Source organism: Trichoplusia ni, chromosome 5, assembly GCF_003590095.1.
Source record: "Trichoplusia ni isolate ovarian cell line Hi5 chromosome 5, tn1, whole genome shotgun sequence".
Taxonomy (NCBI): Eukaryota; Metazoa; Arthropoda; class Insecta; order Lepidoptera; family Noctuidae; genus Trichoplusia; species Trichoplusia ni.
The window spans coordinates 8,710,138-8,734,323 of record NC_039482.1 but is presented as its reverse complement, the minus strand read 5'-3'; the positions used below and the strand labels follow the sequence as shown (position 1 = coordinate 8,734,323).

At 37.2% G+C, this 24,186-nt stretch overlaps 3 protein-coding genes across 3 annotated transcripts; 2 read left to right on the top strand and 1 right to left on the bottom strand.

The window, feature by feature from the left end:
* The first annotated feature begins 1,564 nt into the window (after positions 1 to 1,564).
* Positions 1,565 to 7,550, top strand: LOC113493906 (myrosinase 1-like). The gene is made up of 10 exons (XM_026871937.1): positions 1,565 to 1,686; positions 3,546 to 3,652; positions 4,019 to 4,166; positions 4,606 to 4,772; positions 4,850 to 5,107; positions 5,298 to 5,386; positions 5,767 to 5,908; positions 6,194 to 6,354; positions 6,835 to 7,016; positions 7,262 to 7,550. Exons 1-10 carry the CDS (start codon positions 1,655 to 1,657, stop codon positions 7,542 to 7,544), a joined length of 1,569 nt encoding a protein of 522 aa, XP_026727738.1. The 5' UTR covers positions 1,565 to 1,654; the 3' UTR covers positions 7,545 to 7,550.
* A 1,933-nt stretch (positions 7,551 to 9,483) lies between these two features.
* On the bottom strand, positions 9,484 to 16,736 carry LOC113494367 (isoleucine--tRNA ligase, mitochondrial). The gene is made up of 12 exons (XM_026872677.1): positions 16,506 to 16,736; positions 16,257 to 16,379; positions 15,809 to 16,179; positions 15,435 to 15,548; positions 14,910 to 15,112; positions 14,339 to 14,505; positions 13,838 to 14,071; positions 13,288 to 13,454; positions 12,657 to 12,795; positions 12,109 to 12,263; positions 11,013 to 11,156; positions 9,484 to 10,471 (listed from the first exon to the last, which is right to left on the bottom strand). Exons 1-12 carry the CDS (start codon positions 16,698 to 16,700, stop codon positions 9,613 to 9,615), a joined length of 2,871 nt encoding a protein of 956 aa, XP_026728478.1. The 5' UTR covers positions 16,701 to 16,736; the 3' UTR covers positions 9,484 to 9,612.
* Positions 16,737 to 16,990: 254 nt separating this feature from the next.
* Positions 16,991 to 21,851, top strand: LOC113494366 (protein LTV1 homolog). Its single transcript, XM_026872676.1, is given in 12 exon segments — positions 16,991 to 17,098; positions 17,193 to 17,351; positions 17,632 to 17,751; positions 18,077 to 18,221; positions 18,650 to 18,763; positions 18,892 to 19,007; positions 19,212 to 19,361; positions 19,727 to 19,884; positions 20,360 to 20,506; positions 21,048 to 21,233; positions 21,638 to 21,691; positions 21,693 to 21,851. Coding segments are annotated over 12 exon segments (1,473 nt in total). The 5' UTR covers positions 16,991 to 17,095; the 3' UTR covers positions 21,814 to 21,851.
* Positions 21,852 to 24,186: the final 2,335 nt, after the last annotated feature.

Below are 24,186 nucleotides of genomic sequence, written 5' to 3'. Positions count from 1 at the left end.
CCAGCTTAAACCAACCAAACGAAAACAAAAACAAGAACTCAATTAACCTAATATAATACTATCTGAAATCTATAGTTATTCGTGACTAAGATACACAGCGGTCCTTCAGACCGATGCCCAAATAAATCTAATAAGCCGTGAACGTGCTATTTATGTTCTACGGTTGGTGATCGCGTTACAAGTGTTAACTTTGTAGTGTTACCAGTTTAGAATTGTAAAGTGGTATCATTTTAATTTAATTAATTTACTCACTTATGTGAAATCAATTAATATTTATTTCAGTAGTAAATAGCCATTTATTGTTGAAACGCTATTTCACTATAGTATTTTAAAATTTAAATATTATAAATCACATTTATTTTCAGTTTGTCCTAGGGAAACGATTTCCTGTTTTGGAACTCGCATCGAAATCAATCAGAAGGAGTAAGGAATATATTTTCTATTTCTCTTCACAGAAAACTTGAGATAAAAAGAAAAAGAAGATATGCCTATGTTATAACTAAGAAAACACATCACATAATATCACGAAAAGAAATACTTTTTTTTACCACAATATGGCATAAAATTATACCAACCTTTAAACTTTACAATTAACATGATTTAAGCACACTACGAAGTACAAAAAACCCTACAATAAAAACTTACTACTTACTACCCACATAATATATATTTCGTGGCCACACTACGCTATTTTCAGTGAATGTTTACATGTTTCTTTATTAGGCCGTACATTGGGATACCCTACTTTTTAGAGTCCCTTAAGTGTATTAGCGAAAACACTATAAATCTCGAAGAGGCTATCAATAGAAGGCTTTCGAGCATCCCATTGGGATGTTAAATGGGCACATTGATGTTTGTAAAGTTTACACCGATTTCAAAGTCCAATTTGACCGATTTTCCTGAACGGATTGACTGCACGGATAGCCGAGAGGGTGAGGTCACCACGCCACACCCACCGTGCGCGTTGTATCACGGGTTTGAACCACGCGTAGCACAAGCGTTTGATCCACGAATGCTTGTAATGAGCCTGGGTGTTGTTGTGCACGTGATTCGTATGTCTGTGAAACCCCCGCTACACAAGGCAGGGGGGCGTCTAAAAAAGTACGTTTTTAATATTTTTTCGAAGTCTGTCTGTCTGACTAAACAGATTGATTATAATTATTAATAGACTTAATCAATACCCTATTGCTTCGCGACACGTTTAAGTACATCAGTCATCATAAACGTAAGCTTAGTTGGTAAAGCCATTGGGATGTATATCCAGGAAGGCAGTAGGTTCGGTTCCTGTGAAGAGGCGGCCGGGTCGCCCTCGTACCACTTGGAAGCGTTCAGTTGAGAAGGAGCCTCCACTGGTCTAGACTGGAAAGACATCGATCATGCTACCCAAGATCAAAAAGAGTGCAAAAATCTTATTAATTTATATATTCATGTACTTATTACGTATTTCTGCGAGCCCTATATCCCTGGAGACATTTCATGATCAGCATCATCATATTTGTATATTGACGTCAACGATTGTAGAAATGCCTCTCTGCTAGTGGCGCTGGATCACAGTCGGTGATGCGATTTCGTCCGCGATATCGCGTGTGATGGAACTCTGACTTAAGATTTTCTTGGTCTTGAATTAACATGTTTTATCAACGCAGTCCTTAAGATGTCTTGTGCTAGTGTAGTAGTATATTTTGTGTAAGTATTCTTAGTGTATGTGTGATGTCAATTGTTTGTTTAATAATAGGTAGTGTCCTGTGATTTAATGAAGGTAAAATTAATTATTGCATTAATAGCGATGGATAATTACTGTAATAATTTATTAGTTTATGATACTCGCATTAAAAAATCTTAAGTCGGGAGTATTTTGCAAATGTTACGAACGTCTACACAATTAATGTCTTCACAAATTATGAACAAAATTTTATTAAGTAAGTTTAAGATAGTTTTAATACTTGGATTAATTTAATTAGGTTTTTTATCGTTTTTAAATTTGGTAATTCGGTGAAATATGAAAACATCGAAGAAGCACGATTGGTCCGATCATACAATTGATGGGTGACAATACTATTTTCTGTAAACTTTTTTTTGTTAATTTTTACGGAACCCTGAGTAGTCCCGCAATTCGACTCTTATCTAAAATGTGTAAAGGATACAACTAAGTTCCAACAAAGAGCAGGTACACTGGAACATAAACATTTATTACCATACAAATGAGTGATCATTTAAATATAAGTACCTACTAATTAATTAGCAAACTTCCAATAAACTGATTAATTAATTATAAGGTAAATGTAAATAATGCATTGTACTGGAAAATCTCTCATAAATGGAATAATGTATTTCTTGGAATGTTGGGTAAACGGGTGTCGAAGTATTCTTTGATAATACCGACACTCCAAGCCAAGGAGCCATTGTTTTTCTGATTAAATATGATCGACCCAAGTATTTTAATTTGGTTAGACTGAAGCATGCTATATCGTCAACAATTATGAGACGGGAGAAAGTTTTTGTATGAGATTATTAACGGTCTCGAAACTTATTTAGTGTTTGATGACTTGACTGACTGGTCAGGAGAGTTTTATGGATCACAACGCCAAACCAACTGAGCGCGTTGTGTCGCGGATTTGAGCACAGTGTTAGACAAGCATATGTGTGTATCGTATCTTGTGCATGTGACTTGAATGCAAGTGAAACTCCCCACGCCACAAGGATTAAATTCCTTAGTTGGAATCTTTTTAAATGTTCCGAAATCAATGGGGAACTGAACGAACGAACCCGATAATATAGCTTATAGTTCTATTTTTTTCCTTTTGAGTACGGAAGCATTATTATGAAATATATTCCAAACAAGATTATCTCCACTCAATGCAATTTATGATTCTCAGGATAATTATCACACAATGTATCATGTTAGCTGACATTTGATCTAGTATATACTATGTAAATAAAGTAATTAATGATCTTAAATGATAATGCAAGGAAAGATTAATACAGGTTAATGCAAAAACAAACTTTATTGTAAGGGTGTTAAGTTCTTTTTTACCTTGGCACTCCTTCACTCCACTTCCTTTGATTAACTAACTATAAGCGTTGATAGAAAATGCTTGATTGTGTAAAGATTTGATGATAAATTAACACTATTTTACTAGATCTTATATTGTATATCCATATTCGTAAATTAATAAACGATTATAATTATGATTCTTTATTAATTTGTGGGCTTGTAGTCGCATATTAGACGTCACGTCAGGCCAGACATCTTGAAACTATTTCACTAACTTTTAGACTAAAATGGCTGCTTCAGACAAAGGCTTTGATGATAGTACACTCTTTTAAATGCCCATGTCGTGTCGATTAATTTTCGGTTTCCCTTCACTGCATACAACATAGAACGGACAAAATATCAAAAAATCTGCTTGATCGGATCCAATCGACTAACTTTTTTTCTTTTAAAATACAAAGCGAGTTGAAAAGAGACATATTTATTCAATGTTTAGACTGAATAAATATTGTTGTTCACATAAAATGTTATCTATAATTCCTTTATTTTCCAGTGTTCTCGTTAGCCCGATAAACTGTGAAAACCTGACTTTCCCTCCATGGTTCCTGTTTGGTGCGGCGACTTCTGCTTATCAAATCGAAGGAGGCTGGAATGCAAGTGGTAAGGAGATATAAATGAAGAAGATATAAACGAATTCATCGAATGAAGAATCCGTGTTTCTTGAAGTATTTTACAAACCTTCAAGCCACATGCACATAAACAACAAGACTCAGGAGAAGTATTTATGGAAATTAATAGAATTAAAAGAACCAAAAACCCACGTTGTAAAATGCCACTCCATTAAAATTGTATCAAAATCGGTCCAGCCTTTTTATAATTATAAATTGCATTGTCATCGGGTTTGAAGGTACCCTGAATATTGAAGTGCCTCAAAATTGAGTTGCAAAAATCCAAACGGAACGACAAACAAACAAACAAACAAGTGAGTGTATAAAAACGCGTTCAAAACTTAAACATATTCTACAGACAAAGGAGAAAGCATTTGGGATAAGGTCCTACATACGCATCCAGAAATAGTTGGGGATGGGAGTAACGGTGACGTGGCGTGTGACTCCTACCACCTGTGGAGACGAGACATCCAGATGTGTGAGGAGTTGGGGCTGGATAAGTACAGGTAGATAAATGTAGGTAAATAAAAATTAGCTTAGAACTTGCTGAGGATAGTTCTACTCGTGCTTTTCCACAGCGTCGGTCTTTCAAAGGAGTTGCCCGCCTGTATTGTCAATTTATGCTAGCAGATGTATTATCTAAGGTGCTCGAGTATTTTTTATTGAATCGACTTGCGGATCACATTCATTTAGTAAGGTCAACCCATGAAAATACCAAAAAGGGATCATGGATGTCTTTTCCCCAGTCTATTCTAGTATTCCCTAATATATCCTATTTTTCTAAATTCAAATACACGACAGTCTATTGACTAGTAGTCAAGTCCATACAAACAAATTTTTTTTTACCAGCCAACTAAGCTACCGAGGTCGCTGATCAAGAATAGAAAATTTGAAAAATTCACGTCTTGCAACAAACATTTTTTTATTAACGTTGCACTTTTTCAGGTTCTCGATATCCTGGTCTCGTTTGCTCCCGTCAGGATACCCCAACATCATCAGCGAAGACGGCAAGAACTACTACAACAACCTGATAGACGGACTGCTCGAGAAGGGGATCGAACCGGTTGTGACCATGTATCATTGGGATCTACCACAATACCTCCAAGATCTAGGTAAGAACCTAGTTTCACGTGGTGATCTTTACCGCTCGGCTAGCCTTACCCAACTTCCAACTAGCATGTCTTTCCAGGAGGCTGGGCAAATCCTTTAATATCAGACTGGTTTGCGGACTACGCCACCGTGTTATACTCTCTATATGCTGACCGGGTGAAGTACTGGATCACATTCAACGAGCCGATAGCGACCTGTGACAATGGTTACAGCAAACGGTCTGCCCCTTACTTGGACGACCTAAAGATAGGCGGGTTTTTGTGCAACAAGAATTTACTAATCGCCCATGCCAAAGCATACAGGATTTATGAAGAAAGTTATAAGTTGAAATATAATGGTGAGTACCGGAATCCTGCCATAACTTCTACTGGCTAGAGTAGGACTTGCTGATGTGGAAAAGGAATGCCGTTCTACGCTTTTCTACTTGATCTCGCTTTCACGTCTGCAATCTGCTTTTTACCTTATTTTAAGAGGTACAAGACCTATTTTCAAAGCAGAATTCGTTCAAAAGTATTTTGTATTTCTAGGTAAAATATCCCTTGCCAACATATTCGTATGGTTCGAACCGGAGACACCAGATGACGCTACTGTTACAGAGCTAATGATTCAGCTGTATGTAAGTTTCGTTTTTAGTAAGGTTTCGCAGTATAATTTCATTGAACCAGGGCAAGCTGTCAGAGAGAGGACAAACTCAAGAAGTGAGTGCGCACTCTATGGAAATAGCCGTGTCTATTTTTTCTGTATGTTAAAATTTCTCTTACTCTACAAACTCACTCATATTATGAGTACAAGTGGTAGAGTAGTGGAAGACACAAGAACAATTTTGTAGATGTGATTGGTTTCAATTATTAGCATATATTTTGTGCAAATACAAATTGAAACTAAACGATCTTGTCTCAAAAAGAGTGCTCACCCATAACTAGTGTCTTACAAATAAAAGTCCATAATCTTTAGAGACCTTAACGTCCTATAAACCTTAAAGTTCTGACATTTCAGGAAGGCCGTTTCGCTCACCCCATCTACTTGGGTGGCTGGCCACCTGAGCTGGAGAAGATCTTGGCTGAGAACAGTAAAAGGGAAGGCTACAAATATCCCAGACTACCGCCGTTTACACCAGAAGAAGTTGAACTTGTAAGAGGTATATTATAAAAAGATTCGCAAGAAAAACAGACTATCAAGAGACTTGTATGACAAGGGGAAGGAGAGGAAAGGGAGGCCCAGCAGTGAGTTTCGCAAGGTTGATGATAAAACAGACTCTTATAAAATATTATTACATTTCAATAAAGGGAATGTCAGAAGAACAGGACTACGTTTCCTGAGTCACTTCTTTGGCGTGGATTGAAGTCATATTTTTGTGGAGGACTCAAGAGGAACAACCTTATTACAAAGGAAAAGATAATTTACGAAGATTCCATTTTTTCAGGAACTTCGGACTATTACGCATTAAACCACTACTTCACGCGTCTGATCCGTAAGGTGATCCCTGAAGAGGCCGGCTCCTGGCCCTTCTACGGCTCAGATGAGATCGGGGCCACTATGCTGAATGATCCAACCTGGGCTCCTACTTTTTTAGACTGGTTTGCAGTAGGTATTTGTATTATTTAAATAATATTGTAAGACAAGCCTAAACATGTCTCACAGCTGGGCACTGACTTCTGCTTATATTTTAAAGGATTGAGCATTAATCACCGCGCTTGCGTGCTGCAGATTGGCGATAGTAGATCATACTAGCACTTGGATCCAAGTTTCCCTACGTTATTTCCCTTCGCCGTATGTCACTGGTGTCCTAGAATAATTATGAAGGCACACTTATCTTCGGAAAAAACGTTGGTTTGTGACCATGTTGGGATCTGGAATTGATGTAGTGATGGCATGAGGAGCAGGCCTCATGCTATCACTACATCAATTCCAATTCCTACTAACCAGTTTTAATCTTAAACGATATTCATACCCAGTATTAACCTTAAAGCATCCGATAGACTTTCATACGAACAATCATTTAGCTATCTCGTTACCTTGCAATACCTTTATTACAAAAGGCTTTACATTATTTTAAAATTCCAGTTGAACCCCAAGGGTCTACGCACACAGCTGCACTGGATCAACGCCACGTATAGAGTCAGTGAGATTATGATCACTGAGAACGGACTGCCGTTGTTAACTAAAGATTTGTATGATATAGCAAGACTGGAATATCTAAGGGATCATTTGGAACAGGTACCTATGCTTGAGCAAACTAATTTCAAGTCTACTAGAATCGGATGCTAAAACTTTTTAGAAGGTACTGTAGATAATACTAAAATTGGAAATGTTATGTAGGTTGAAATAGCTGTTCCCATTTTCATGATGATCCTATTAATGATCACCGCTGTCTGTACGTCTGTCGGTTCGTTCGGTACCAGGCTGTGTGTGGCATGTACTCATGACCCTAGACAGTTGAAGTTTTTACAGATGTTGTATTTCTGTTGAAGCTGTAGCAAAAAAAAACAAGATCGAAGTTCAACAACGGTTTTTGTAACCCAACCAATTTGTTTTTCTATTGCCCATTTGTACCTATACCTAAGCCTTACCTCTTTTTATCCTTCTCTGCCAAATATTTTTTACGAGATTTGCCTTACCTTCTGTATATTTTCAGGTCAACATACGGTCTGTACGCTGTGGACTTCGCCGACCCGCAGCGCACTCGCACGCCGCGCGAGTCCGCTCGGTACTACTTCAGCGTGACCAAAGCACGCTCCTTACAACCTCGGAGAAAAGGACTCAATTACGAATAAATTAAACATTTAAGACATTTTTTTTTCATTTAATTCACGGTATAGCTTCGTGGGAAGGGGCGTGCTCCTATGAAATACTGTTTTTACTATTTATACCCAGTATATACCATTATGCCACTTGTTCTATATGAACACATTCTTCGTGAAGTCATAGCCCTAATTTCACAAATGTTTCTAGCCTGTAAATATGGAATAAATAAATATAACATACCTTTTTTTTGGTAAGGTGGGGGATCTACATGGACACCCACTCCCTCGGGGGAGGGAACGGGTAGTGTCAGACTCTAAATTGTATAGCAGTGAAAAAGGGTTACCATGGAGTTTCTTGCTCGTTCTTCTCCATGAGAATCTACCTTCCGAACGAGCGGTAACTTCAATAGGAGACTGACCGACAGACTGACACTGGTTTTTAATAGTGTTCATATATAAATTGTTTGACGTTCAAAAGTGCCATACACCTTTTTTTTTTTTTTTTGTTTAGGCGGGGGAATCCTCATGGACACCCACTCCCTCGGGGGAGGAAATGGGTAGTGTCAGACTTTTACTGACTAAACCTGAACCGCCGTGCTACGTCATCCGCGTTTTTGTGTCGGTGTATGGCAATGCGTTGCAATCCTTCATACACCGACCGCGGGCTTCCACCGGCCAGTAATGTGGGCCGGTAGGTCACTTTCTTGTGTTGTGTGGAGGCCGACGTGTAAAGAGCGTCGGCCTCCTCGCCTCATATTGGGACCGCATCCATAGCACCGAATGTGGCCCCCCGCCGTGGGTAATATACTCGGACGACAGACACCCCCGTGCCGTCGCCCAGAACCCTAGTTAGGGCGGGAGAGCGCGCTCATGCGCGGCTCTGCGCCGCCCCACTCGACGTCGGCGTATGGCGGGCGCGCTGGGGTCAGTTTCCCGAACGCGCTCCGCCGCCTCCTTCTGTGACATCACTGTTTCACAGAAGGAGGCCAATGCATCCCACGCCGCCCGGCTGCCGATCGCTGCAGCGATGACAGCCGACAACTCGGCGACGTCCACTCCACCCAGCGCAGACACAAGTTCGGCGCGAGGCTCCGCAAAGACCGGACATGCGGCCAGTGTGTGAAGTGCGGTGTCATCCGCGTCACCGCACTGATGACACACTGTGGTGACCTCCCTTCGGGCCACCCGAAACAGGTAGTGCCCGAAGGCACCGTGTCCGGTCAGCATCTGCGTGAGGCGGTACGTCAAAACACCGTACCGCCTCTCCACCCACTGTTGGAGATGTGGGCGGATTGCCTCCACCGTAGCCCGCCCCGCCGTCGGATTGGCGAGCCTTAGTTCCCAAAAGTGCCATACACCTACTGGTCTAATTGAAATAAAGAATTTGACTTTGACTTACTGACTAAACCTGAAACAGAGTACCTACCTATTGACATTTTCATCTAAAAATCTACAGCGCTGTTGTTATTCCACATGCCTATGTCACTTGTTAACTAGAACGGTATTTTTCCAGCCATTCTGATGCCATCAAATTCGTTTGCATACGCAAATAAGATTAGCGGGCGTTCCGGCCGAATAGTTCGGATATAACCGGTTCGATCTAGTTTTAACCGGATTAAACAAAACTCTGGACACGGCCAGCCATTTTGGAATAATACGCTTCATGATTTAGTTTTGGTTTTCATTAACGTTTGTGTTGTTTTATGCTTCATTTTGTTACTACAAACTAAGCCGTTGTTTTTATTCTAAATCTATATAAAAAATTGGTATTGTCCTTCTCAATACTGGTTATCATAATTTTCATCATTTGATCTCGTCAAAGTGACTCACCACAAAACACAGTTATTTTTCATGTTTTTTTTTAATGTAATTTTAAGATGTTTATCACACATAATTAAAATGTGAACGTAGGTATATGTGTCTAGACCAACGGGATTGCAAAGAAATGTTATTAAATAAAAAACAAATATTATTGTTATAATTTACGTGTAATATTTATATTTTACTAACAATCAACTTATTTACAATATATAGAATCCATTTCTTAACGGCTACGGCCAATAACTACAATATACATTAATAACTATTAACCTTACAATTATATTGCATTCAATACTTGCTCACACCTTATACATTTATCATTATTATCTATAACATTATATTTCCTACATCTCAAACACTGGCCATGTTTACTCTGTGCCAACTCAATCTCAAAGTCTTTCCCGCCATTTCTAACCTCCAAATTGACAGATGACAGTTCTAAAATCTCACACAAAACACTTTCATTTACGTCATCAGACTTGTTTAATTCGTTCAATTTTTCATACAAGTCTGTATTTAATACAATTTTAGCATTAAACTTTTTCAAATTTTCATTTTTCGCTAAAACACAAATTTCTCTTTTCAATTCTAAAATGGCGTCCATGACTGACGTATCAACGTCATTCGCATGCAAAACGGGAACATGTTCAGTGAAATAAAACGGTTTCTCGTATAAAGGATGGTGTTGCCAGACTTCTTCGATCAGATGCGGCAAAATTGGCCCTAAAGTTTTACAGAGGGAGACTAAAATCGTATGAACGACTAACTGCGCTGAAATTCGCTCTTCAGAATCCTGTTGGGAGCAATACAGCCTATCTTTTACGCAATGACAGTACAAACCAGATATTTTATTACTGATAAAATACAAAATACTCTGTGCCACATGATTATACTTGAAATTATTATAACTATCGTTAATATGGTTTAGAAATTCCTCGGTTTCTTTTACCATGTATCTGTCAAAGTAATTTAGAGGTACATTTTGGGTGAAGTGGGGTTTTTTGAGGTCGGCAACGACTCCTAGAAGGAATTTCATGATGTTCCTGATTCTGATCAGTTCTGTTTGACAGTCGTCGAGTAGTTTCTTGCTGATTATTATTTGTGAGTGCTGCGTAGAGTGGCTGGCTACCCACCATCTGGAAAGTAAGTGTGACGTTATTGGAGCACCTTAGGTCATTAACTCTTTGTAAAAAAATAAAAAAGAGAAAAGTGTGAAAGAGTGATGCGGCTCTACGTAACAAACTGCCTTGCTTCCTTAACTGTATCTGAAGGCTTGCCTATTTATACACCAAAATAAATACATACAATAATAATGATGAATGACTATACTTTTTTAGTAGTCTTTCAAACAGATATTAAAAGTATTAAACTCGTGTTTTTAACAAGCTGAAAAATAAAAAATTACAGAGATAAACTGCCTCAAAATTTAGGATAGAGCTTGTGACGTAACGATTTCGCATAATTTATACACAAAAGTCACGTCTCGAGTAAGTTCCGTTCACCTTTATTTGATCATTCATATTTGCGGGGCAAGAGAAAAAATACGTATCCATTATCTCAAGAAACTAAATGATGGATACTAAACAAAAAGTCACCATTGCAATATTCGTGTGACTAAATAATTGATATTTAATAACAACTCACCATCCTTATAACACAAACATTGATTGAACTTACCTAAGAGTGTCCACTCCATAAGCAGGCTGATTGTTCTTATCCTTGCCCCCCTGTATAATGGTGGTGGGATCGATGACGTTGCCAATAGATTTCGACATCTTCCGCTTCTTGTCATCAACTACAAAACCATGGACGAATATTGACCTGTAAGATATTAATCATTGAAATAAAACTAATTTTTCGGCAGACAGGCAGTCTGCCCGTGACCATGGTACCTGCAAAGGTGTCGAAACGTTGGGAACTAGAATCTAAAATTAAGACGCGTTAAAATCCGAAAAAGTAGTTTTGTATCATTGTCTAACATTATATCGTTTTTTTAGTCGTCCTCTTCTCCTGTATCCATCCACATCTACTATCTAGGCTCAACACCTTCCTCACCACATCATCCCTACGCATAACATGTCCATACCAAATAAATGTAATATTAAGGAAATAGAAGAGAACGAGATCTCTACTCAACATTGGAATCAGTGCTAGAAAAAACTGTATGAAATTTTAAAACTTGCTTAGCTAAATCAATTATCAGTATAAGTATTTATCGATCTAAACTTTTAATTCAGCTAGGTGCATCGTGCAAGAAAAAATGGTACATTTCAAAATAGCGACAAAACAAAAATACTTTACGACGTAAATGTTTGACAAGCCATCCAAACCCGATAATATATAAGCTCCGCACGTTGATATTGCGATAGAACTTTGTCACAATAACAGCCGTGTGATGACACTCACCGTAAAAAAAATGTAATTACATAGTGATTTACATAATACTTTTAGAATTTTAAATTTGAATGAGTTTTTAGATTTTCCTAGTAGGTCAATAAGTAGTAAGGATTATGGAGGTAATTCATGATATTATTATAAATGTGACAGTTCGATTGCGTCATCAAGATGGCCGCCAATACCATCGTGCGGGGCTTATACATAAATTATCAAACAATTAATAAAACCATAACCTACGTATATTTTCATACAATAATATATAACTTTATGCCGTAAGTGTTTGCCAAGCCTCCCAAACCCGATACATAAACGAACATACATTAAAATAAACTACAAACTACGTATACCCATCTCGGTGACAACATATTTCACTTACTTATAAGGCGCTTCCTCAGTCAACGCTACTGACGTGAGTAACGACGCTTGGAACCAGCCAGTAAGCTGGTCCACACCTTCGGAGTACAGCCTGGCTGTGCGGCCTCCCAGCGTACTCCAGGATAGGCCGGAGTCCAGCCAGATGTCCATTATATCCTGGGAAATTAAGGTAGAAAAAGGTGATGATATTTAAAGGGAGTTTTGGATAGCGGAATTATGGTTAAATACAGTCAAATATAGCTCGATGCGACTTCTAAATGAAAGGATAAAATTGATATTATTACTCAAATTATTATTGAAATACAGCAGGTTTACTCCCGTTTAAATTTGAAGTGTCTATCTATCTCGAACGGATTGAGCGATTTCAATTCTTTTTGTTTCGTATGAATGTGAATTATGTGCGAGGGTTCTAAGACGTGTCTCATAAAATTTTGGTTTGGTTTTATCGTCGGGGTTTGTTAAACTTTAATTTTTCGGTAAAATTGCGGAGTTTCTTTATGTCACCCTTTATATCATGTACACTTACTTTATCATTAAAATAGCACCAACCTTTCCTTTAGAAGCATTCTTCACATCGATTCCATGATCCTTGATGACGTCAGGAGTGAGAAGATCAGTGACGTCACAGGTCCACCAAACATCAGGGCCACGTGATTCTATCAGTTCACATAGTTTGTCTATGATGCGGCTAGAAAGATAATAGATTTACGTTTTTTTCAAATTTATTTTACCCTGCAGTGGCAGTATTGCTGGCTAAAATAGTATTCAGCGAATAAAATAGGCCTGGAAGAATATCAACCATTTAATAAAAATAAAAAGAACAGGATGGTAAATCCACTTAGCTTAGGAAAAGGCTAGGCTGAAAATCATCAAAATATATTCAAACCGGTCAAGTACGATTCGGACTTGCGACACCGTACAAATATGCTTAAGAGAAACAAATCGCTTGACCAAGACAACAATCAAAATAATTTCTTATCTTTTTTTAATAGAATTATTTTAAAATTACAACTGCTTAGCCATCACGGTTCGTGAAATACAGCCTGACAATAGACAGAAAGACAGACAGCGGTACCCCAATAATAGGACCCTTCAGTACGAATCGGTAAAAATGCTAGTCAAAATTAAGCCTTTATAACATTTAGCCTATTTTTGCAGACACAAAAATATAATAACTCACGTATCAACAACAACTTCGTCTCCGCTGTACACAGCTGGTATGGGCACGCCCCAAGCCCTCTGCCGCGAGATACACCAATAAGGTCTCTTCTCTAACTGCGCGCGGAAGCCCTGCCTAGACTGGTCACTGCTGGCCGGAGGGAGGATCTCCACTTTATCTAGAGCTGCCTGAAATACGTAAGACTCATTATGTTCTGTCATAGTGGAGTATGATGATAGCTTAAGGCTGGACTTGTTCGTCATGTAGTCAAGGTGTTGTTAGGACACAGTGCGCTGTCTAGCTCATACAACGACAATAGGCTTCTTCAAATCGTTTATATTAAATAGTTACAGCACTTACAGCATCGTAAAGTGGGTTGTCAGATAATTTTAATTGATTAATCATAATTACTGTCGTATTATCTCCTAAAAATGGTTACTTTATTGCATGAAAAAAAATACTTTAATGCAATCAATCTAAACTTGGAATCTGCTTTTTTTTAATACATCAACAAAGTGCAAATTTTTCTATAAAATCGGTCACCGGTGACCGACAACCACTTATCACTTACCAAAGCCTTTTCCTTCAAGGCAGCAGTATCTATAAACCACTGCTGACTGGCTCTCAGTATCACCGGCTTCTTGGTCCTCCAGTCCAGAGGGTAGGAGTGGATGTAGACCCCCTCATGAAGGACATCGTCCCCGAGTCGGGAGATGATGACCTCTTGACCTTCTTGTAGGACAGGGAGCCCGTTGAGGTCAGGGTCAAGGTTGGTGTAGCGGCCGGATTCGTCCACGTTACATTCCTGTAGGAGTTCGGCGAAATTAAAAAAAAACTAATTGAAAACCTGATATCTATACATTAAATGTAATTTTGTAGTTTGTCTTACTTTGAAATGATATGTTGAAATTTGTAATAGCGTTATAAACATAAATTAAAATATTTTTTGAAATCGTTACTTGTCGGTAAACATTATACTAACCAGTGACGTCAGCGAAAATATAAAGTTACAAAAGAAAAAACAGATTTCGCACATTTTTTTTTTTATGTAAATATTTACTCATATTCTTACCACAGTCATGTTATTCTTGAGCGCTATAAGAAAGTCTTCAGGCCCGTGCGCCGGCGCAGTGTGGACGAGGCCTGTTCCCTTTCCTTCAGTCACGTGGTCTCCATCTAAGAACGGCAGGGTTTCCTTCACCAGCTTGTTCGTGTATGTTGTGCCTTTTAGATGGTCACCTAAATAAATAGTACAAAAGATTCATTAGAAGACATATCCTTAACAATCAGTTTCTGTTATTTTTTGTAACCATTGACATTGATATGATTTTTTTTTATATTTTTACAACAATACTACTGGCTCGCTCCTTGTAAAACACTGGTACTTAGCTGAAACCGGTTGGACTGGTAGCCGACCCCAACATAGTTGGGAAAAGGCTAGGCCAATGATGAATGACTACTGGCAAGGATAGACTAATTTTGAAATAGTTATAACATTGGGGATCGTAATAAAATACGATAGATTTGTACTTTTTCTTTTGCTTGCAAGTCAATAAAACTGATGGCATAAGTAGGGACAAACTCAGCAAAAAACTTATCAAAGACCCTTAAACCATAAAGGGCCTGATAAAAATACGACTAACCATCAAACTCCACAACCTTGTTGATCTCCATCTGCAGCACCCTCTCCAGACCCTCAATAAGTCCGCTGCCGACCAGGAACAGGTCACCAGGTCTGCCGCTCAACGTCACGACGCTGTACCTCATTTGAGGGTTGTAGCAGATCGCGCGGTTAGCAATTAACGTCCACGGGGTTGTTGTCCAGATTATCGCTGATATGTTCTTTCTGTTGATTTAAAACTAGTGAAAAGGTTGTATACAGTGTTACACCTATATTACTTGTAGTAAAGGAAGTTTCGTATCAAATTATCTTTACGAAATATCCTTAAACCTCCGAAAACATTAGGAGGCAGCTATAAACCGAAAATAATCCCACAAGTACATAAAATCGGGATGTAAATCCCATCCTATATGTAAATCCATAATAAAACTATCTGTGTACCGAATTTCGTCCAAAATCTGTCCAGTGGTTTTTGTGTGAAAGAGTAACAAACATCCATACTGCTAAACAAACTCATGTTTATAATATTAGTAAGATATTAACCTACCCTTTAGCAGCCTCTTGCACAACTGCTGGTAAATTCTTTAGAGGAAAGGTGACATAAACCTCTTTGCTTTTGTGTTGAGGGTCATATTCCAGTTCTGCTTCTGCCAATGCTGTCCTGAAAAACAAAACAATAATGTATGTGAAATGTAATGTAAAAGTATTCTATTTTTTGGTAAAATAATTCTACCCTTCTAACTTTTAAGAAGTAATAAAGCAACAATATTTTAAAAATACTAGTAAAGTAATCAGGTAAAAATAATAATCTAAGCAACACCTTATTCATTTAATTCTATTTATCAATCACCGGTGTCTGATAGACAGCACAAAGGATAATGAATGCTACGCTAATCCCAAACAGAACCAAAAAACACTTACTTGGAAGAAGGTGACCAATAAACAGGTTTCAGTGCCCTAAATATCAACCCAGACTTATACATTTTGTGAAACTGTTTCAGTTGATTCTGTACATAGTCTCTATTTAATGTCAAGTAGCATTGTTGATCCCAATCCGCCATGACTCCCCATCTCTTAAATGCATCCTTCTGTCTTTCTACAGTCTCCAATGCAAAAGTTCTGGCTATGTTTCTAATATGGACTGGGTCAGAGATTTGATTAGTTTTTGAAGATTTTTTGGCTTTTTGTAGGGCTTTCAACTCTATAGGGAGACCGTGGCAGTCCCAGCCAGGTACGTAATGTACTCTATTCCCTTGTAATATTTGACTCCTGTTGTTTATGTCTTTGATAATCTGTAAAAAGGTTTTAGGTAAAACATTTTATGATGTTTAACAAAGGTGTATAAATAAGTAAATAAATCGAAATTTACCTTGTTAACAGCATGTCCCATGTGTAAATCACCATTGGCGTACGGTGGGCCATCGTGTAGGACGAATTCAGGACCTTTTAAGTTCTCCCTTTGCCAGTTATACAACTCTGCGAATTGTGCAGTCTAAAAAATATGAAAATCAAAACAATAAATTTCTACGTCTTTTTACAGTAAAGTTGTATTTAATACCTTCAAAATTAATTAATAGACTTGTATAATGTATTTTAAATAGAGTTTCTGTTCATTTACCTTCTGAATTTGTTCTTTTATAGCATTATTTGATCGTGCAGGAAAATTCGTCTTTGGAGACAGTATTGTGTGCGAATACGTCTTCGTCTTTGGTGCTGCAGTACTTTTTCCGCGTATACAGTTTACGCAAAACCATTTTTGTAGCGTTTTATTGTTATGATTACGAATTATATTCGAATTTCTTGCTAAATACATATTTTCAGGTTATTTTGTTATGACAGCGGATTCTTATCTTATCCTGTGGTTGGTAACTCTGACTTCATTGAAAACAGTTTGTCTATGATCCAGTACGTTCTCAAGTGTAGCTTCGAATAATTTCAATGATAAAAAAGCGTTTTCCTGACGTGGAATGATATAAACAAAACTAGAATAAATTATGCAGGCATATTTTTATTACGACAGCAATAAAAAATGCACATATTCCCTTTTTTCATTTATTTAGTTTTATTATGACATTAGTCAACAAGCAAGATTTCCGAACGAACCTGCAACTTTCCTTTGACGTACGCCATTTCAAAACAACACATGTTTTGAGCGTATTTGTTATTACTTCTACAAAATTCTATCACCTCGAATAACAGAACTTCAAAATGGTAATAATTACTCATAGCTTACTAATAGCTTAAACGTTTTTAATCGATAATTTCGTGAGAATTGTGTATAATTAATAACTTAACCTATTTTCAGCCGAAGACAAAAAAGAAATTCATAGATCGTAAGAAAGCTGTGACTTTCAACCTGGTCCACCGATCTCAGCGGGATCCTTTAGTGGCTGACGAGACCGCCCCACAGCGTGTGTTAGTGCCTGTCAACGCTAATGTACCACCAAGCAAAGAGAAGGAACCAGTAAGCTCTAAATTTTATTATTTATAATCTATTGCACTCTAAGCATGATCTAGCATTTAGCATCAGAACTTACCGCTTTAAAATACTTATTAAATGTTTAAAACCTTATATTGCCTGTTAAATTGTTTAGTCATCAATTGAGGTGCAACAATGTTGTTTTTCATTGAAGATGATAGCTTAGAATTTACACAGTGCACACAATTTAAATTCATTTAGTGCAATTACCAAATATCAAATTGTCCAAAATCTGCAAATTAATTCTATTGTTTTTTTTTTACAGGAATTGACTCCAGAACAGAGAAGAGAACAGCAAGTTAAATATGGCATTTACTTTGATGATGACTACAACTATTTACAACATCTTAAAGATACCCGAGAAGTTACACTGGTTGTGCAACCAGTAAGTATTGTAAACAGCAAAGTATGGACATACATTGCTATTCTGATGTTACTTAGTATTTTAACTGATTACCAATCAGATTTAATTATGCACCAACTTCAACTTTTAAATCAAACTTAATTAGTATGACATAACACTGGTTCTGCGAAGCTAAAAAATTAAACACATGATTAATACACTCTTTTGAAATTATGACTATTTTATGAAGACTATTTTATCAATTCACATAAATAAATAAACAGTACTTTCCTCTACTTTCGAGAATATTGATGATTATAATATGATTTAAACACAAAATGACTCAAAAATATTTTTATCCTTTCAGAAACCAATACACAAAAGGAAAGAGAAATCAGCAGCTGATGATGGAGAGTCTGTTCCTATACCGGAGTCTCTAAACCTTCCTAGCTCTGTATTCGCCTCGGAGGTTGAAGAAGATGTTGGATTACTAAACAAAGCCGCTCCACAAGGTAACACAATAATCAAAATCTTCAGACGTTTTTCCTATTTTTTTCCTTCATTGGTTTGTTTTTAGTTTTGCATATTTCATCTAATTATTGAATTATACTAAAATTAAATCTTAGTACTAATTGGTGCATGATATATTCTACTCTGTATTTTGTAACCTTAGAAAGGCATTCGAGTTTGTTGCCTACATCATTATGATCAACTTAGTTTTTGGGACTTATTTGGTATCCCAAGGCACTACCAATATTATTAAAAAACAAATATTTTTTTTAGTTATTAATAAAAAATAGTCATTGTTTTCAAATATTGTATGTAACACTTCACATGGGTTAACCCAAGGAAGTGTCCTAAGACCTTTGATGTAAACATAAGCTTTAGTTAGATATCCATTGTGTTAAGCTATTTACTAATATAAGTTTATTTTTCGAAGGATTATGTCTCGACTTGGACCCAGAAGTGATAGCGGCTTTGGACGAAGATTTCGACTTTGATGATCCCAACAATGAACTTGAAGACAATTTTATTGAACTTGCTATGGGTGAAGGTGAGATTTTCAGTTTCTTATAATAAAAAATATGTGAAATATTTTCAATGAAATCCATTATTAGACGTCGTACTGCTGTCTTTCTTGATGTTTAAGCAGACTAAACCAAATTCTGTTTACACCTCCAGGAGGGTCTGGTGATGAGGAGTATGATGATGAAGATGATGACAGCATGGCAGATGATGATAATTCCGAGAAAGCGTTCGCTTCAGATCTTGACTCTGATGATGATACTGATTCGCAGGTATACTATAATATTCGTGTATTGTCTAAAGAGGGAAAAGAAACAGTAACAATTTGGATTTTCGATTCACATAATTGCTAATAACTGTGCAGCTACTTCCAATACCTATTCAATGATAATATACCATTTTCCTCTCTCAATATCCCACTTGTGGGCAAAATCATGCTTCTTGTTTATAATTAATTAATCATTTACGTATACTAGGGCGAGAAACCCAGCCGCGGCGGTCGCATGGCGTCCTGGGAGGCTGGCGACAAGGACGATACGAAGTCCCGCTTCTCACAGTACTCCATGTCCTCAAGCGTGATGAGGAGGAACCAGGGGCTCACACTACTGGATAACAGATTTGAGAGGGTAAGTAGTGTAGGAGATGTTAGTTGTAATATAATTTATAATGTCTATAGAGATTGGTCAGCTTATCATAATTATTTGGTTATGAATTTTTTACACTTGAAAATAGTTTTGCAATTAGTTATAAGCGGAGATTATTTCTGGGTCCCACTGACTGAAAACTCGATCCCTGTCCTTCCCAAATAAAATAATTAAAAAAGAGTGTTCCTTTAAAATTTTCTGATAAATTACGACTAACGAAAGTCACAGGTACAAAGACGCCCAGTCTCATCGAACCCGCGACGTTGTGTCAAAGTCCAGACTTTAGACGCAACCAGAGCTTGTTTGTGTTAAGTGTCGATTTTGATACAATTAATTTTGATATCCAGATGTTCGCTGAATATGATGACACGGAAGTAGGAGCTCTAGACTTAGAAGAGATTGAAGGCTTCATGCCGGAGAGCCACGACATGCTGCTGCGGGCTGCTGAGGACTTTGAGGAGTCGCAGCGCAGATACCACCTCGATAAGGAGAAGGAGATTGCCAGGTTAGTTGTGTACCTGTCTCATACTTTCTATGTTCCTTTGTGATACTCTGATTCTTTAGCTTATCATTTTTGTGTTAAAAGCTTTCTGTCTTGCTATATTTTCCTTCTCTTTCCATCTGTCCCTTAGCACCTCGACAAGTGCTCTATTTCTATTTCTGACTTCCCAAAATTAGACCCCAAACTTTTTTTTATATAAATTTTCCAAAATGTAATTTATCTTTCCAAGCACAGTCAATAAGAGAGTAATGTTTTAGACCATCAAGATATAAAACTAGCTTAGACACCTTAATAATGTTTAAAAATTTATGAAAAGTATTTGCGAATATTTGTCACTGGTTTTTGTTCCAATAAATGATTTTGATTGAATATCCACAAACATAGTGGTTTCTTAGGTTTACGCGAATGTTAGACATTGAAATGAATTATCCGTAAAGGTAGTTTCATTTCAATATCTTCAAACAATTGATATTTATAGAATAACTCGTCTCCAAGAAATTGAAGAAGAGTCAGAAGAAGACCTGGTGACTGTCGACGTGGATCCCAAAGAGAAGTGGGACTGCGAGACTATCCTGTCCACTTACTCCAACCTCTACAACCATCCGAAGGTCATCGATGAGCCTAAGGTCAGTTATCATGGATGGAAATACGTAGGGTGGTTATGATATGCATCATCATCATCCTAGCCTTTTCCCAACTATGTTGCGATCGGTCCAGTACAACCAGATTCCGCATTCAGCAGATTCACCAGTGTCTTACAAGGAGCGACCGCCTATCTGACCTCCTCAGCCATTTATCTGTGCAACACTACTCGACTGGTTTTCAGACTTTCTAGCTTACCTCTGACTACCCGTAACGACTGTCAAAAATATGTAAATAACAGCTGAGAAACACAATTAAAGGTGCCTTCCGAATCACGGATTGTAGTTATGATATGTATATGCGATAAATATTTTTTAGGGTTTTTTACCCTAAAGGTGACAACGGGACCCCGTCCCAGGAATCATTATTGTGTGTGAGGAAGTGAAACTATACCTATAAACAATCAATTAGAAAAATCAGCAAAGTTTATCCATATGAGAATTCTAGTTACCAATGGTTTTTGTCTTTGTGCATGTGAATTGTATGTTTGTAAAGCCCCTAATAAAACAACGAAACATCCGCAGAAATCCAACCAAAATCCAGTTGAACTCTCGCGGCTTGCCTAAGGACGCTCTCGGCAAAGACAACAAGCTGACTGCCAAGTCTCTGGCCAAGTTCAACGCTATGAACGACGCAGGATCCAGCACTGATGATGATGAGAGGACTAATGCTGAAACTATACTGTCTACCCTCAGTGTGCTGTCCATTAGGTAAGTGCGTTAATAGTATTTTAGAAATCTAAAGTTTATAAAGAAGCAGGCCAACAGGGATGACCACAGAGTTTAGAAGCTAAACCAGAATAAGAACCACATGATTAGCATTACCATACAACGTGGCAACGCAGCCACCTACTGGGCACGTTTCCCGACTTTGGCAGAATAAAGATGTCTGTTTTGATATTATTATATATCATTATTGATTGATATTTTTATTTTGTAAATGTAGATATGTATTAAATTTAGTTTACTGTATAAATATTTTTGAGTTTATGTATTTAAATAAAATATATGAGATAAAGCTGTTAGGCATCATCAATTTCGCGTAACGTCAATTTCTATTTACAACCACCTTGATCAATTAATATTATTTATTTACTTTATATTTTCTCATACAGGCCTAAAGATGAATCGCCCGAAGAAAAGAAAGAACGAAAGCGTCTTCTAAAGAATACAGGAAGAAAGAAGGATCGAGAAGAAAGCAAACAAAGAGGCGTTTAAAGAAGAGAAGAAACGACAAGAGAAGATCATGCTGAACAACAGAAATAATGTCCAGGGGAACAGGATATTGTAGGATATGTGATAGAATAAATATATGTTATTGTAAGTGTACCAAGGAGTTTTATTGCATTTTGTACGAGTCTTCTACAGGATTTGGACTAGCCCGCCAAACACGCCACAATGAAACCAACGAAAACTCTCTTCTCGAGAAACGAATAACTATTTTACGAACAAAAGTGTGTTATTACTACTAGTTTCGAATCTAACCGAAGTCCTTAGTCATGAACTAACGCTGACCTACCTTTGAGTAAAACTCAAATCGCTAGTCGGGTGATGCCGATCAATAAGCGTGACATTTTTAGTAAGCAACTTGTTTTATCTTGTTGCAGCTTTTTTGGTAAATACTATTTAATATACTAATATTATTATTATCCGCATCAATATTGTCCCACAGCAAGGTAAAGGCCCTCCTTCTATTTATATCGGGTTAAGAGTTGGTTAAATTTAAGGGTGTTTTTATATAGCCTGTTCTAGATCTCACTGCTGGGCAAAGGCCTCAGGTCTTTAAGAGAAAGGGTAAAAATAACACAACAATAAAAATTAACACGAAATATATTGCTTCTATAAAACTCGCTTTACGTAACTTAGCACAATAAAAATCATTAATCTATGTACACTTAACATTACAAAATGAGATTAATTAATCAATTATTGTTTTCGCAAACAATTTCAATGCAATCAGACATCATTTGTTCTACTTAAAGGGTGTTATTTAATAAATAACACCATTAAAAGAATGCGTAACTAAATTCTCATTAGACAAACGATGTCTGATCGAAAATACAAATGTATTAGGAATGTAGATACTTCACAGACATTCCATCGACGCGTGGCAATAATGCCAACATCGTGTAACTATTTCATCAGTTTTGTAACAGTAATTTTTGAGGTATTATTTGAATAATACTGTAATTGCATTTTGATATATTCATACATACATATACTTGAGTGTGTTTTAGACTGCTCAATATTGTGTTGTCAAAGTGGTTGATTACGACTAGTGACTGATTAAACTTTAAGTGGTTTCTTAGGTTTACGCGAATGTTAGACATTTAAATTAAACTACTTTTACGGATTTTATCGATGGCCCGTGACCACGATACCTGCAAAGGTGTCGAAACGCCGGGAACTAAAATCTAAAATTAAACCGCGATAAAATCCTTAAAAGTAGTTTCATTTCAACTTTGAAGTATGTTTATTAAACTGCCAACACAGAAAAGACAGCTGCCTATAAATAAATTTAGACGTGAAATACTTGGCTTTTGAATATGCGCTTCTACTCCGTTAAAGAATAAATCGATTATAATTTATTTTCTGTCACGGGATAACTTCATGGGACCTTCATGGGACCCGGTCCTTTTTAAAGGCGTACGCGGGAACACAGGTTCAACATGTAGAGGCCTTGTTGAGAACTTATTGTAAAATATTATGGGGTAGATTAATAATCACAGTCATGATTAACCGCTTTTTCTAGTTAAATGGACTATATCTTACTGTACTCCAAAGACAGAATCAGGTTACAGTCTAGATATTATATGTTATTCCATTAGGGTATCTGACAAAAAAAGTCCGTCAGACAGATTTCAAAATCATTGGATACGTATATTTTCTTTTGGCTCGTAAACAAAAAATGAAGGGGATACAGTGCTTAAAAATCTCGTGTGACAGCAAGTGATATTTTTAGCCCCACTGCCACTTTTTAATTATATGATAAAATGAAAAATACTTATTCAATATTTTTGAAATCTGTCTGACTGACTTAACAAATTTCTATTATTAAATTTAGGGCCGATTTTTCAACCGTCAGATAACTTCTACCTGAGGAATAAATATGGCCGTTTGACATATTTTCCATACAAAAGCTATCAATACGTCAAACTTATTCGTCAAATAAAAGTTATCTGGCGATTGAAAAATCGGCCCTTAGTCAAATACCTTATTATACTTGACAACTCGCATCAACGATTCATCCTCCAAACAAAGTACCTTCAAAAATTACTATACACTCTCCAACCAGCCGCTAAACAGGTTGAATCTCTTAACCGACAGCTTAAGAAAGAGTAAGGCCTTCATATCCTAGCCCGTCAGGGTCGGGGCACTCCATCCTGTTCTTCAGATGCTGCAGCGTGTTGTGGAAGTGCTTCGTGATCTGTTCCACCTCCTCAGACTGGTCCAGGTTCGCTAGCTCCTCACGGATTTTTTGGATCACCTGGTGATGAGAAATTAAGAGTTTAATTAGGTTGAGTATTGTGATTGAAATATCACTCTTATGCATTAATATTGCTGTAATAATGTTGCCATACAGAATTAAAATAATAATCTGGTTTTTGGGACGGGTTAAACTACGCACCGTATGATGTAATGCGAATGCATTCAATAATTGTCA

Bases quoted from the DNA above. Each gene is read 5' to 3' on its own strand.
- LOC113493906 (XM_026871937.1), top strand. From the start codon at position 1,655: ATGTCTTGTGCTAGTGTAGTAGTATATTTTGT. The intron at 3,653-4,018 runs GTAAGGAGATAT...CATATTCTACAG, and splicing joins AGGAGGCTGGAATGCAAGTG to ACAAAGGAGAAAGCATTTGG. The intron at 4,167-4,605 runs GTAGATAAATGT...GCACTTTTTCAG, and splicing joins TTGGGGCTGGATAAGTACAG to GTTCTCGATATCCTGGTCTC.
- LOC113494367 (XM_026872677.1), bottom strand. From the start codon at position 16,700: ATGTATTTAGCAAGAAATTCGAATATAATTCGTAATCATAACAATAAA. The intron at 14,072-14,338 runs GTAAGAATATGA...GAACTCCTACAG, and splicing joins TCAAGAATAACATGACTGTG to GAATGTAACGTGGACGAATC. The intron at 10,472-11,012 runs GTAAGTTCAATC...CTTACTTTCCAG, and splicing joins TATGGAGTGGACACTCTTAG to ATGGTGGGTAGCCAGCCACT.